This window comes from Entelurus aequoreus, linkage group LG10 (genome assembly GCF_033978785.1).
Source record: "Entelurus aequoreus isolate RoL-2023_Sb linkage group LG10, RoL_Eaeq_v1.1, whole genome shotgun sequence".
Taxonomy (NCBI): Eukaryota; Metazoa; Chordata; class Actinopteri; order Syngnathiformes; family Syngnathidae; genus Entelurus; species Entelurus aequoreus.
Window position 1 is genome coordinate 3,545,649 of NC_084740.1, and position 14,882 is coordinate 3,560,530.

The window sequence follows — 14,882 nt, forward strand, 5'->3', positions numbered from 1 at the left end:
GGCAGAAGGCGGGGTACACCCTGGACAAGTCACCACCTCATCACAGGGCCAACACAGATAGACAACATTCACACACTAGGGACCATTTAGTGTTGCCAATCAACCTATCCCCAGGTGCATGTCTTTGGAGGTGGGAGGGGCCTATCCCCAGGTGCATGTCTTTGGAGGTGGGAGGGGCCTATCCCCAGGTGCATGTCTTTGGAGGTGGGAGGGGCCTATCCCCAGGTGCATGTCTTTGGAGGTGGGAGGGGCCTATCCCCAGGTGCATGTCTTTGGAGGTGGGAGGGGCCTATCCCCAGGTGCATGTCTTTGGAGGTGGGAGGGGCCTATCCCCAGGTGCATGTCTTTGGAGGTGGGAGGGGCCTATCCCCAGGTGCATGTCTTTGGAGGTGGGAGGGGCCTATCCCCAGGTGCATGTCTTTGGATCACTCTATCACAAAGAGTTGTATAAATGATTGTAAAGTCCAGACAGCCATGACATGATGTTCTTTACGCGTGTATGTAGACTTTTGAGCAGGACTGTCTGTCAGTAAAAGAAGTAGAGTCCATGCATGTTGCTGTGTGATGTGAGCTCCACAATAATCAAGGTGTGGTCTTGTCTTCTGTAGCCTGAGGACAAGCAGCGAGCATCACAACAGTTCACTAAACTGCAGGCAGCCATGAAGGTGCTGGGCATCTCTGTAGATGAACAGAAGGCTCTCTGGCTCATTCTAGGCGCCATTTGCCACTTGGGTGCTGCTGGAGCAACTCAAGGTAGAAACATCCTCACTGCTGGTTTAACTTCAACTTCTCCCAAGGTGAAAGCAGCCCCCAGGTGTTGGTGCATATAGTCCAGAGGTCTTTCACCTTCCTAAACCTTGCCAACCTTCAATGAGTGCTCGCTTGAAAGGCAAAATTGGAAACGATGTACTAGAACAGCTGACCAATCACAACGCTGTGCTCACAAAGCAAAACTTTTTCTGAGCTAGATGTAAAGGTCCACTGCAGGCTATGGAGGAGGAGGAGGAGCCAGCTGGTGTTTACACAAACTACCAGCACATATTTCAGCCTTTCTTAGTGTCACGGCTGCATTTAGTGAAGTGAAGTGAATTACATTTATATAGCGCTTTTTCTCAAGTGACTCAAAGCGCTTTACATAGTGAAAGCCAATATCTAAGTTACATTCAAACCAGTGTGGGTGGCACTGGGAGCAGGTGGGTAAAGTGTCTTGCCCAAGGACACAACGGCAGTGACTAGGATGGCGGAAGCGGGGATCGAACCTGCAACCCTCAAGTTGCTGGCACGGCCGCTCTACCAACCGAGCTATACCGCCCCATTTACTACATTATATCCTTCCTGTATTGCACTTGTTTACCAGCAATATTTGCAATAATTACTGTTAACTGCAGAAATGTATATATTTTCATCAGGTTCAATGTTTTCATGTCATTCATGCATGAGCATCATGACAACACAAAATGATGTTGCTGACCGATGGAGCAGGAGGAGTCTGCTGGCCATGTACAAACTCTGTTTCCATATGAGTTGGGAAATGGTGTTAGATGTAAATATAAGCAGAATACAATGATTTGCAAATCCTTTTCAAGCCATATTCAGTTGAATATGCTACAAAGACAACATATTTCATGTTCAAACTCATAAAGGTGCCACCTTGGGAAAAGTGGCAATAAATACTGATCAAGTTGAGGAATGCTCATCAAACACTTATTTGGAACATCCCACAGGTGAACAGGCTAATTGGGAACAGGTGGGTGCCATGATTGGCTATAAAAGTAGATTCCATGAAATGCTCAGTCATTCACAAACAAGGATGGGGCGAGGGTCACCACTTTGTCAACAAATGCCTGAGCAAAATGTTGAACAGTTTAAGAAAAACCTTTCTCAAGCAGCTATTGCAAGGAATTGAGGGATTTCACCATCTACGCTCCGTAATATCATCAAAGGGTTCAGAGAATGTGGAGAAATCACTGCAGGTAAGCAGCTAAGCCCGTGACCTTCCATCCCTCAGGCTGTACTGCATCAACAAGCCACATCAGTGTGTAAAGGATATCACCACATGGGCTCAGGAACACTTCAGAAACCCACTGTCAGTAACTACAGTTGGTCGCTACATCTGTAAGTGCAAGTTAAAACTCTCCTCTGCAAGGCGAAAACCGTTTTATCAACAACACCCAGAAACGCTGTCGGCTTCGCTGGGCCTGAGCTCATCTAAGATGGACTGATACAAAGTGGAAAAGTGTTCTGTGGTCTGACGAGTCCACATTTCTAATTGTTTTTGGAAACTGTGGACGTCGTGTTCTCCGGACCAAAGAGGAAAAGAACCATCCGGATTGTTATAGGCGCAAAGTGTAAAAGGCAGCATGTGTGATGGTATGGGGGTGTATTAGTGGCCAAGACATGGGTAACTTACACATCTGTGAAGGCACCATTAATGCTGAAAGGTACATACAGCTTTTGGAGCAACATATGTTGCCATCCAAGCAACGTTACCATGGACGCCCCTGCTTATTTCAGCAAGACAATGCCAAGCCACGTGTTACATCAACATGGCTTTATAGTAAAAGAGTGCGGGTACTAGACTGGCCTGCCTGTAGTCCAGACATTGAAAATGTGTGGCACCTAAAATAGCAGAAGGGAGACCCCCGGACTGTTGAACAACTTAAGCTGTACATCAAGCAAGAATGGGAAATAATTCCACTTCAAAAATGTGTCTCCTCACTTCCCAAACCTTTACTGAGTGTTGTTAAAAGGAAAGGCCATGTAACACAGTGGTGAACATGCCCTTTCACAACTACTTTGGCACGTGTTGCAGCCATGAAATTCTAAGTGAATTATTATTTGCAAAAAAAATAAAGTTTATGAGTTTAAACATGAAATATGTTGTCTTTGTAGCATATTCAACTGAATATGGCTTGAAAAGGATTTGCAAATCATTGTATTCCGTTTATATTTACATCTAACACCATTTCCCAACTCATATGGAAACGGGGTTTGTAGATGGATTTTATTACAAAAAAACACTGCTCAACAAGTCATTTCTAAAAAAAGAGTTTCAGTTTAAAGAAGCTGAAAGTACCAAAAGAGTGTGTGTGATCTATACCACTGTGTGTACCGTGCCTGTGATCTACTAAGACCGCATGTTTTTGGAGGGTCATTTGTGTCTTTATGAAGAAAGCTTTTTTTGACACTAACATTTCTGTAACTGGATTTTTTGCATTTGAATTTTGTGAACTGAATTTTTGTACATGTAACTATGCTGACAATTTCAATGAAAAAAAGCAAAATGAGAAAGGGTTTCTACCGTGAAAATGATGGTCTTGCGGAGGGTTAATTATTTGATTCCCACCAAACCTTCTCAAATCTGGTTTTAATCACTAGGCTCTCACATCAGTCAGGTTCTTTGGTAAAGTAAACCAGCACAAATCAGCCTTCAAACTTGACAAAAACACAGGGAACATGGAGGTCTACAACCCCCAAACTTTTCCCAATACCAGTACTTCCTTGCAAATAAACTACAATATATATTAAAATGGATCAATCCCACTTTATGAGATCATTTATGGTTAGAGATTGAACAATCACTCAGCCAGGAGATCCCAACTTGCTCCCAAAATTCAACTGCTTTAAAAGTATTGATATACACACTACCTTAACATCTTGGTGGGAAGTTTTGAAATGAACTGGATCTCCGCTCACTCCCTGCCAATTGACCACTATTTGGAATAATCCTGGTTTTCTGTTTAAGAAGAAACCATGGAACATCACGGTATGATAAGGGAGTCCGATGCCTTAGGGATATCATCAATGGAAACAGTTTTATCTCTTTTAAAAGTTTAATAACACAATATGCAATCATTCTTAACAAATTCCTAGAATATATAGAAATGAAATCTGTAATCAGCAACAAAGGGAGTAATCCCACTATTGTTCAATTCTTAAAGAATATCTGCTCCTAAAGCTTTATTTAAATTTTAAGCTTTATTTTTAGAAAAGGATAACACAAAATGTACTCCAACTTCCAAATGGAACTCAGACGTGTCCAAAAGCTGTGACCCAGAATTCTGGAAACAATCCAAATTTACAGCTGATTGAGTTGGAAACACTTTACATTTGTGTACACTGCTCAGATAATAAACTAGATAACTACTTACATTTGTGTACACTGCTCAGATAATAAACTAGATAACTACTTACATTTGTGTACACTGCTCAGATAATAAACTAGATAACTACTTACATTTGTGTACACTGCTCAGATAATAAACTAGATAACTACTTACATTTGTGTACACTGCTCAGATAATAAACTAGATAACTACTTCCATTTGTGTACACTGCTCAGATAATAAACTAGATAACTACTTACATTTGTGTACACTGCTCAGATAATAAACTAGATAACTACTTCCATTTGTGTACACTGCTCAGATAATAAACTAGATGACTACTTACATTTGTGTACACTGCTCAGATAATAAACTAGATAACTACTTACATTTGTGTACACTGCTCAGATAATAAACTAGATAACTACTTACATTTGTATACACTGCTCAGATAATAAACTAGATAACTACTTACATTTGTGTACACTGCTCAGATAATAAACTAGATAACTACTTACATTTGTGTACACTGCTCAGATAATAAACTAGATAACTACTTCCATTTGTGTACACTGCTCAGATAATAAACTAGATAACTACTTACATTTGTGTACACTGCTCAGATAATAATGTAGATAACTACTTACATTTGTGTACACTGCTCAGATAATAAACTAGATAACTACTTACATTTGTGTACACTGCTCAGATAATAAACTAGATAACTACTTACATTTGTGTACACTGCTCAGATAATAAACTAGATAACTACTTCCATTTGTGTACACTGCTCAGATAATAAACTAGATAACTACTTACATTTGTGTACACTGCTCAGATAATAATGTAGATAACTACTTCCATTTGTGTACACTGCTCAGATAATAAACTAGATAACTACTTACATTTGTGTACACTGCTCAGATAATAATGTAGATAACTACTTACATTTGTGTACACTGCTCAGATAATAATGTAGATAACTACTTACATTTGTGTACACTGCTCAGATAATAAACTAGATAACTACTTACATTTGTGTACACTGCTCAGATAATAAACTAGATAACTACTTCCATTTGTGTACACTGCTCAGATAATAAACTAGATAACTACTTACATTTGTGTACACTGCTCAGATAATAATGTAGATAACTACTTACATTTGTGTACACTGCTCAGATAATAATGTAGATAACTACTTACATTTGTGTACACTGCTCAGATAATAAACTAGATAACTACTTACATTTGTGTACACTGCTCAGATAATAAACTAGATAACTACTTAAATTTGTGTACACTGCTCAGATAATAAACTAGATAACTACTTCCATTTGTGTACACTGCTCAGATAATAAACTAGATAACTACTTCCATTTGTGTACACTGCTCAGATAATAAACTAGATAACTACTTACATTTGTGTACACTGCTCAGATAATAAACTAGATAACTACTTACATTTGTGTACACTGCTCAGATAATAAACTAGATAACTACTTACATTTGTGTACACTGCTCAGATAATAAGCTAGATAACTACTTACATTTGTGTACACTGCTCAGATAATAAACTAGATAACTACTTACATTTGTGTACACTGCTCAGATAATAATGTAGTTAACTACTTCCATTTGTGTACACTGCTCAGATAATAAACTAGATAACTACTTACATTTGTGTACACTGCTCAGATAATAAACTAGATAACTACTTACATTTGTGTACACTGCTCAGATAATAAGCTAGATAACTACTTACATTTGTGTACACTGCTCAGATAATAAACTAGATAACTACTTACATTTGTGTACACTGCTCAGATAATAAACTAGATAACTACTTACAACTGCTCAGATAATAAACTAGATAACTACTTCCATTTGTGTACACTGCTCAGATAATAAACTAGATAACTACTTCCATTTGTGTACACTGCTCAGATAATAAACTAGATAACTACTTACATTTGTGTACACTGCTCAGATAATAAACTAGATAACTACTTCCATTTGTGTACACTGCTCAGATAATAAACTAGATAACTACTTACATTTGTGTACACTGCTCAGATAATAATGTAGATAACTACTTACATTTGTGTACACTGCTCAGATAATAATGTAGATAACTACTTACATTTGTGTACACTGCTCAGATAATAAGCTAGATAACTACTTACATTTGTGTACACTGCTCAGATAATAAACTAGATAACTACTTACATTTGTGTACACTGCTCAGATAATAATGTAGTTAACTACTTCCATTTGTGTACACTGCTCAGATAATAAACTAGATAACTACTTACATTTGTGTACACTGCTCAGATAATAAACTAGATAACTACTTACATTTGTGTACACTGCTCAGATAATAAGCTAGATAACTACTTACATTTGTGTACACTGCTCAGATAATAAACTAGATAACTACTTACATTTGTGTACACTGCTCAGATAATAAACTAGATAACTACTTACAACTGCTCAGATAATAAACTAGATAACTACTTCCATTTGTGTACACTGCTCAGATAATAAACTAGATAACTACTTCCATTTGTGTACACTGCTCAGATAATAAACTAGATAACTACTTACATTTGTGTACACTGCTCAGATAATAAACTAGATAACTACTTCCATTTGTGTACACTGCTCAGATAATAAACTAGATAACTACTTACATTTGTGTACACTGCTCAGATAATAATGTAGATAACTACTTACATTTGTGTACACTGCTCAGATAATAATGTAGATAACTACTTACATTTGTGTACACTGCTCAGATAATAAACTAGATAACTACTTACATTTGTGTACACTGCTCAGATAATAAACTAGATAACTACTTCCATTTGTGTACACTGCTCAGATAATAAACTAGATAACTACTTACATTTGTGTACACTGCTCAGATAATAATGTAGATAACTACTTACATTTGTGTACACTGCTCAGATAATAATGTAGATAACTACTTACATTTGTGTACACTGCTCAGATAATAAACTAGATAACTACTTACATTTGTGTACACTGCTCAGATAATAAACTAGATAACTACTTAAATTTGTGTACACTGCTCAGATAATAAACTAGATAACTACTTACATTTGTGTACACTGCTCAGATAATAAACTAGATAACTACTTCCATTTGTGTACACTGCTCAGATAATAAACTAGATAACTACTTACATTTGTGTACACTGCTCAGATAATAAACTAGATAACTACTTACATTTGTGTACACTGCTCAGATAATAAACTAGATAACTACTTACATTTGTGTACACTGCTCAGATAATAAGCTAGATAACTACTTACATTTGTGTACACTGCTCAGATAATAAACTAGATAACTACTTACATTTGTGTACACTGCTCAGATAATAATGTAGTTAACTACTTCCATTTGTGTACACTGCTCAGATAATAAACTAGATAACTACTTACATTTGTGTACACTGCTCAGATAATAAACTAGATAACTACTTACATTTGTGTACACTGCTCAGATAATAAGCTAGATAACTACTTACATTTGTGTACACTGCTCAGATAATAAACTAGATAACTACTTACATTTGTGTACACTGCTCAGATAATAAACTAGATAACTACTTACAACTGCTCAGATAATAAACTAGATAACTACTTCCATTTGTGTACACTGCTCAGATAATAAACTAGATAACTACTTCCATTTGTGTACACTGCTCAGATAATAAACTAGATAACTACTTACATTTGTGTACACTGCTCAGATAATAAACTAGATAACTACTTCCATTTGTGTACACTGCTCAGATAATAAACTAGATAACTACTTACATTTGTGTACACTGCTCAGATAATAATGTAGATAACTACTTCCATTTGTGTACACTGCTCAGATAATAATGTAGATAACTACTTCCATGTAATGTGGTCCCGTGAAGAACTTGTGGCCTCATTAGCCTTACAGATTGTGTTGGGTGGTGTCTCCACAACTGATCTTGATACAAACAAAACATACCTCCTTTAACGCATTAGGCATTGCCAAGAAAACATTCTCATGAATTGGAAATGAAAAAAGAATTTATGTGTAAACTTTTACAAAAACATGTTATGAGATCATATAGTTCTGGAAAGAATGTCTGCTGAATCAAAACAACAACTGACAGAATTCTGATCTCTTTGGGCATGGATCATTCATTTCTTCACCTGACCCTAGTGGTCTCGCTCCGTGGGTGGGGGTCCTGGGTGCTGGGGGGGCGGTTTGACCTGCAGTGGGTGTTCTGCTTCTGGCCTGGTGGGCTGATCCATGGGGGTGCCTGGGCGGGGGCTGCGATGCGGCGGGGCGGTGGGCTGTCCCTCGCGTGGGTGGTTGGACGGGTGGTGGTGCCTGAGGGGTTTGGGGGGCTTTCCGCTGTCGGGCGGGGGCCAGCCCGTGCCCCTCTGGCGTAGAATCTCTTTGGGCTCCCTCCTTCCCCTGGGCGCTAGGGGGGTCTGACTCTTGTATGGTGTGGGGTTAGGGGAGGCCATTCCCCCCCTCCCCCCCATATTTAGGCCCTGGTGGTGCTGCCCAACTGCCCTGCAATAGTCCCTCTCTTGTGGAATTATTTATTTATTTGTATTATTATTTGATTTATTTATTCATTTACTTTGTTGTAATTGTTTGTATTATATGTAATGTATATGTGCAGGCATGTGTGTGTGTGTGTGTGTGTGTGTGTGTGTGTGTGTGTGTGTGTGTGTGTGTGTGTGTTTTAATGTCCCACTAATGAATGTACAAACATTTTAGCTGGACGCAGGCAGTTTGCCCGCCACGAATGGGCTCAGAAGGCGGCCTACCTCCTGGGCTGCACCTTAGAGGAGCTGACATCGACTATATTCAAGCACCCTCCCAAAGGCTTGCAGCACTCCACCTCCTTCAGAGGAGGACCAGATGAAACTAGCCAAGGTGACAACTCAGGTATCAACTCTAATTGCCATTATTAGCTGTAGTTTCTAGCAGACAAGACGTCATCAGGGCACGTCTTCTATTTTACAACATGCTGTGTATGTGCCCAAGGCTAGCAGTTAGCACTTGGAGTAGCTGTAAGGCCTTAAATGAAAGAGCTTGTTAAGACGACAACTGATCTTTCCTTTTATTGTTACATGGACACATGACATTCCAGGCCACACTTTTGTTTATGCAAATCTGTGTTTTAGAGCAACAAACTGAACAGCATATAACTCAGGCATGTGATTTTTCCATCTATAGTCGGAAATCCGTCTTTTTTATCTCTGTAAAAATATAAAAAATATTTTTCATTTTTTTCGACCTACAATGTGTGTTTGAATCTTGATCCGTCTCTTTCCCATACCTATCAACAACTACGGTTTTTGGATAATCCATTCCGGTTTACAGCTGCAGTGGTAAAAACTTTGGTTTCCATTAAAAATGATGAAGTTAAAAATGGAAGCTACGTAGCGAAGCAACTTCACGGAGCAGGGGACTACATACATCAATGATGTTTACGTATAACAACATCCATGATTGATTACTATGATGAGTCACCATTAGTTAAGATTAGAGCAAAACATTAGGGACAGGCCAAGCAGAGGCAAGATAGGGCGGGTCATGGAAGCAGGAAGTGACATCACAACAGACATCCCAAATGACGACAAGAGAGTCTGAGAAGAGAAGAGGGAATATTCAAGATTTATATATTTAAAAAGTAGTGGAAGATGTCAGAGGGATTGTCTTCTTTAGATGTTTCTTTTAGCCATGTAGACCACGTCCAGCCATGTAGACCACGTCCAGCTATGTAGACCACATCCAGCCATGTAGACCACGTCCAGCCATGTAGACCACGTCCAGCCATGTAGACCACGTCCAGCCATGTAGACCACATCCAGCCATGTAGACCACGTCCAGCCATGTAGACCACGTCCAGCCATGTAGATCACGTCCAGCCATGTAGACCACGTCCAGCCATGTAGACCACATCCAGCCATGTAGACCACGTCCAGCCATGTAGACCACGTCCAGCCATGTAGACCACGTCCAGCCATGCAGACCACGTCCAGCCATGTAGACCACGTCCAGCCATGCAGACCACGTCCAGCCATGCAGACCACGTCCAGCCATGTAGACCACGTCCAGCCATGTAGACCACATCCAGCCATGTAGACCACGTCCAGCCATGTAGACCACGTCCAGCCATGTAGACCACGTCCAGCCATGCAGACCACGTCCAGCCATGTAGACCACGTCCAGCCATGCAGACCACGTCCAGCCATGCAGACCGCGTCCAGCCATGTAGACCACGTCCAGCCATGCAGACCACGTCCAGCCATGTAGACCACGTCCAGCCATGTAGACCACGTCCAAGAAAGCCACAATGTTGCTCACATTTGGACAAATGTATGATAAAACATTCATTTGACTTGTTTACCATGTAAGCACTAATCCAAAGTGGAATAGACTTTTAAGAACACACATGATTGTGGCAGACATGTTTGCTACAGTATAGTCTGTCTACATGATTGTGGCAGACATGTTTGCTACAGTATAGTCTGTCTACATGATTGTGGCAGACATGTTTGCTACAGTATAGTCTGTCTACATGATTGTGGCAGACATGTTTGCTACAGTATAGTCTGTCTACATGATTGTGGCAGACATGTTTGCTACAGTATAGTCTGTCTACATGATTGTGGCAGACATGTTTGCTACAGTATAGTCTGTCTACATGATTGTGGCAGACATGTTTGCTACAGTATAGTCTGTCTACATGCTAACTTTCATTTTCATTGATGTTTTACAACAAGACAGTAGCTGACATTTTCTTCTAGTCTTTATATTTTCACATCCAATAGTTGAATCATTTTGAAACATAAACAACAAGATATTTGTTATTTCATGCCATAAATCACAAAAGGCTATTCCGATTAAGGAAGTTAGCTCTTTAGAATAAACATTGTTTCTACTCTTTATGATTTTTGGATCTGGAATAGTTGGAAGTGGCGAGGGAGTCGAAGAAACAGAGTGGCAATAAAATCCAAGGCAGAATCCACTAAAGCAGAAACTCAAAGGAAAATGCAAGCTGCTCTGAAATTTGCCAGGAAGACTCGTGTCAGAGCCATCAAAGCAAAAATGCCAAAGTAATGTGTGAATGAGGCAAAGTAATGTGTAAATAACTAGATGAACCATCTGTGGCTGTGAAGTGAACACTAGTAAGGTTGTAAATACTGTATAGAGTAGACTAACCCATGTGGTTCCTGTGGATGTGAACACTAGTAAGGTTGTAAATACTGTATAGAGTAGGCTAACCCATGTGGTTCCTGTGGATGTGAACACTAGTAAGGTTGTAAATACTGTATAGAGTAGGCTAACCCATGTGGTTCCTGTGGATGTGAACACTAGTAAGGTTGTAAATACTGTATAGAGTAGGCTAACCCATGTGGTTCCTGTGGATGTGAACACTAGTAAGGTTGTAAATACTGTATAGAGTAGACTAACCCATGTGGTTCCTGTGGATGTGAACACTAGTAAGGTTGAAAATACTGTATAGAGTAGGCTAACCCATGTGGTTCCTGTGGATGTGAACACTAGTAAGGTTGTAAATACTGTATAGAGTAGGCTAACCCATGTGGTTCCTGTGGATGTGAACACTAGTAAGGTTGTAAATACTGTATAGAGTAGGCTAACCCATGTGGTTCCTGTGGATGTGAACACTAGTAAGGTTGTAAATACTGTATAGAGTAGACTAACCCATGTGGTTCCTGTGGATGTGAACACTAGTAAGGTTGTAAATACTGTATAGAGTAGGCTAACCCATGTGGTTCCTGTGGATGTGAACACTAGTAAGGTTGTAAATACTGTATAGAGTAGGCTAACCCATGTGGTTCCTGTGGATGTGAACACTAGTAAGGTTGTAAATACTGTATAGAGTAGGCTAACCCATGTGGTTCCTGTGGATGTGAACACTAGTAAGGTTGTAAATACTGTATAGAGTAGGCTAACCCATGTGGTTCCTGTGGATGTGAACACTAGTAAGGTTGTAAATACTGTATAGAGTAGGCTAACCCATGTGGTTCCTGTGGATGTGAACACTAGTAAGGTTGTAAATACTGTATAGAGTAGGCTAACCCATGTGGTTCCTGTGGATGTGAACACTAGTAAGGTTGTAAATACTGTATAGAGTAGGCTAACCCATGTGGTTCCTGTGGATGTGAACACTAGTAAGGTTGTAAATACTGTATAGAGTAGGCTAACCCATGTGGTTCCTGTGGATGTGAACACTAGTAAAGTTGTAAATACTGTATAGAGTAGGCTAACCCGTGTGGTTCCTGTGGATGTGAACACTAGTAAGGTTGTAAATACTGTATAGAGTAGGCTAACCCGTGTGGTTCTTGTGGATGTGAACACTAGTGAGGTTGTAAATACTGTATAGAGTAGGCTAACCCGTGTGGTTCCTGTGGATGTGAACACTAGTAAGGTTGTAAATACTGTATAGAGTAGGCTAACCCGTGTGGTTCCTGTGGATGTGAACACTAGTAAGGTTGTAAATACTGTATAGAGTAGGCTAACCCATGTGGTTCCTGTGGATGTGAACACTAGTAAGGTTGTAAATACTGTATAGAGTAGGCTAACCCATGTGGTTCCTGTGGATGTGAACACTAGTAAGGTTGTAAATACTGTATAGAGTAGGCTAACCCATGTGGTTCCTGTGGATGTGAACACTAGTAAGGTTGTAAATACTGTATAGAGTAGGCTAACCCATGTGGTTCCTGTGGATGTGAACACTAGTAAGGTTGTAAATACTGTATAGAGTAGGCTAACCCATGTGGTTCCTGTGGATGTGAACACTAGTAAGGTTGTAAATACTGTATAGAGTAGGCTAACCCATGTGGTTCCTATATATTTATGTCAACTCTGTTGATAGTTTTTTAATTCTTTAAAAAAGCAGGAGCTTCACCATGACAACACATGTACACACCAGCATTGCCAGGATTATACATATTTACAAGACTTAAGTCTTATCCTTTTAATGGATTTCAATGACATTCACAAGTGTTCACTCTATGCTCCACATTTTTACAAAGCCCCCAAAAAGGCATTGGGGCAAAGTCGGCCTCATTAGTAATGAGTCCTACTTCATTCCAGATTTTAGCCTTGGGCCTAGTTTAGGGAGACTTGACATGTCCGCAGGCTGAAAGGAGGAATACAAATGGCAGAATGTAGCATCATTTTAACATAAAAACACACTTAAGTGATAACAGGAAAATAAGATCCTAAGTGTGTACAGTACATAAAGTACATTTGCCATTTTTTCCTTCCCTTCTTGATCCTCCTTATTTTGTATTCCTTTTTTCTTTCTATGAAGAACATAATCATCTCCAGTAGCACCTGCCTTTATTATAGCTTTTATTTCAATGCTAGAACTTTGTAGGCATCCATGAAACATACAGGACAAGTAACATTTCAGACATAAGACCTACCACAGACATTACTTACAATATATCACTCTTAAGTACTTGTTGTCTGAGTCTCTACCTTTTCAGGTGAAATACAACCAAACTTTCCTGCATTTGGGCCTGAATTTTAGTTAGACGCTTACCTTCCTCTGAGCAGGTGAACAACTATTGTCCAGCGTAACACTATCCTGAGAGTTGACTCTGCTATCAGGCGGCAATAATCATACCTCATTTTTGCTTCCTTTATTCAATTGGCTGACTACTAATCTTACTACTAAAGAACTGGTACTGAATATTGATACCAACTCCTACTATCATATATTGTTCCCAGCATATAGAAACCCTGCCATAATTCCACAGTCAAAATATAATTATAAAATGTGTTATTTTCTGTCCCTCTAACGTGTATATGTGTTGTGTCAGGTTGTAAGGTCACAGCTATGGAGTGTTTGGAGGCCATGGCATCGGGACTCTACTCAGAGCTCTTCACTCTCATCGTCTCCCTTATCAACAGGTCTCTCTTTGACATTGTGATTGAAATGTGAACATTACCCAAACACACTAGACTAGAATGTTGTCGTCATTTCACTCAAAAAGTGCAACGGAATGAGTTTTCAGTACAGCCTGTCAAAGATCAGACAGAGTATATGAGATGGACAGAACAGGAAGACTAATGGCTCACCACCATGAAAAGTAAACAAGGGAAGAGGAGGACAAAACAAAGGTGTGTGCACAGTTTGAGACCAGAAAGAAACTCCAGCAACAATAAGCACATATGAGCACATATTAGGACACACAACAATAAGCACATATTAGGACACACAACAATAAGCACATATTAGGACACACAACAATAAGCACATATGAGCACATATTAGGACACACAACAATAAGCACATATTAGGACACACAACAATAAGCACATATTAGGACACACAACAATAAGCACATATTAGGACACACAACAATAAGCACATATTAGGACACACAACAATAAGCACATATTAGGACACACAACAATAAGCACATATTAGGACACACAACAATAAGCACATATTAGGACACACAACAATAAGCACATATGAGCACATATTAGGACACACAACAATAAGCACATATGAGCACATATTAGGACACACAACAATAAGCACATATTAGGACACACAACAATAAGCACATATGAGCACATATTAGGACACACAACAATAAGCACATATTAGGACACACAACAATAAGCACATATTAGGACACACAACAATAAGCACATATGAGCACATATTAGGACACACAACAATAAGCACATATTAGGACACAC

At 39.4% G+C, this 14,882-nt stretch overlaps 1 protein-coding gene across 1 annotated transcript in view; it reads left to right on the forward strand.

The window, feature by feature from the left end:
* LOC133659096 (unconventional myosin-XVIIIa-like) overlaps nt 1-14,882 on the forward strand; it is a 169,335-nt gene that overhangs the window by 64,755 nt on the left and 89,698 nt on the right. The window contains exons 11-13 of the mRNA XM_062061832.1: nt 609-753; nt 8,904-9,074; nt 13,991-14,081. Coding sequence (XP_061917816.1) covers nt 609-753; nt 8,904-9,074; nt 13,991-14,081 — 407 coding nt within the window. The remainder of the gene's footprint in view (nt 1-608; nt 754-8,903; nt 9,075-13,990; nt 14,082-14,882) is intronic.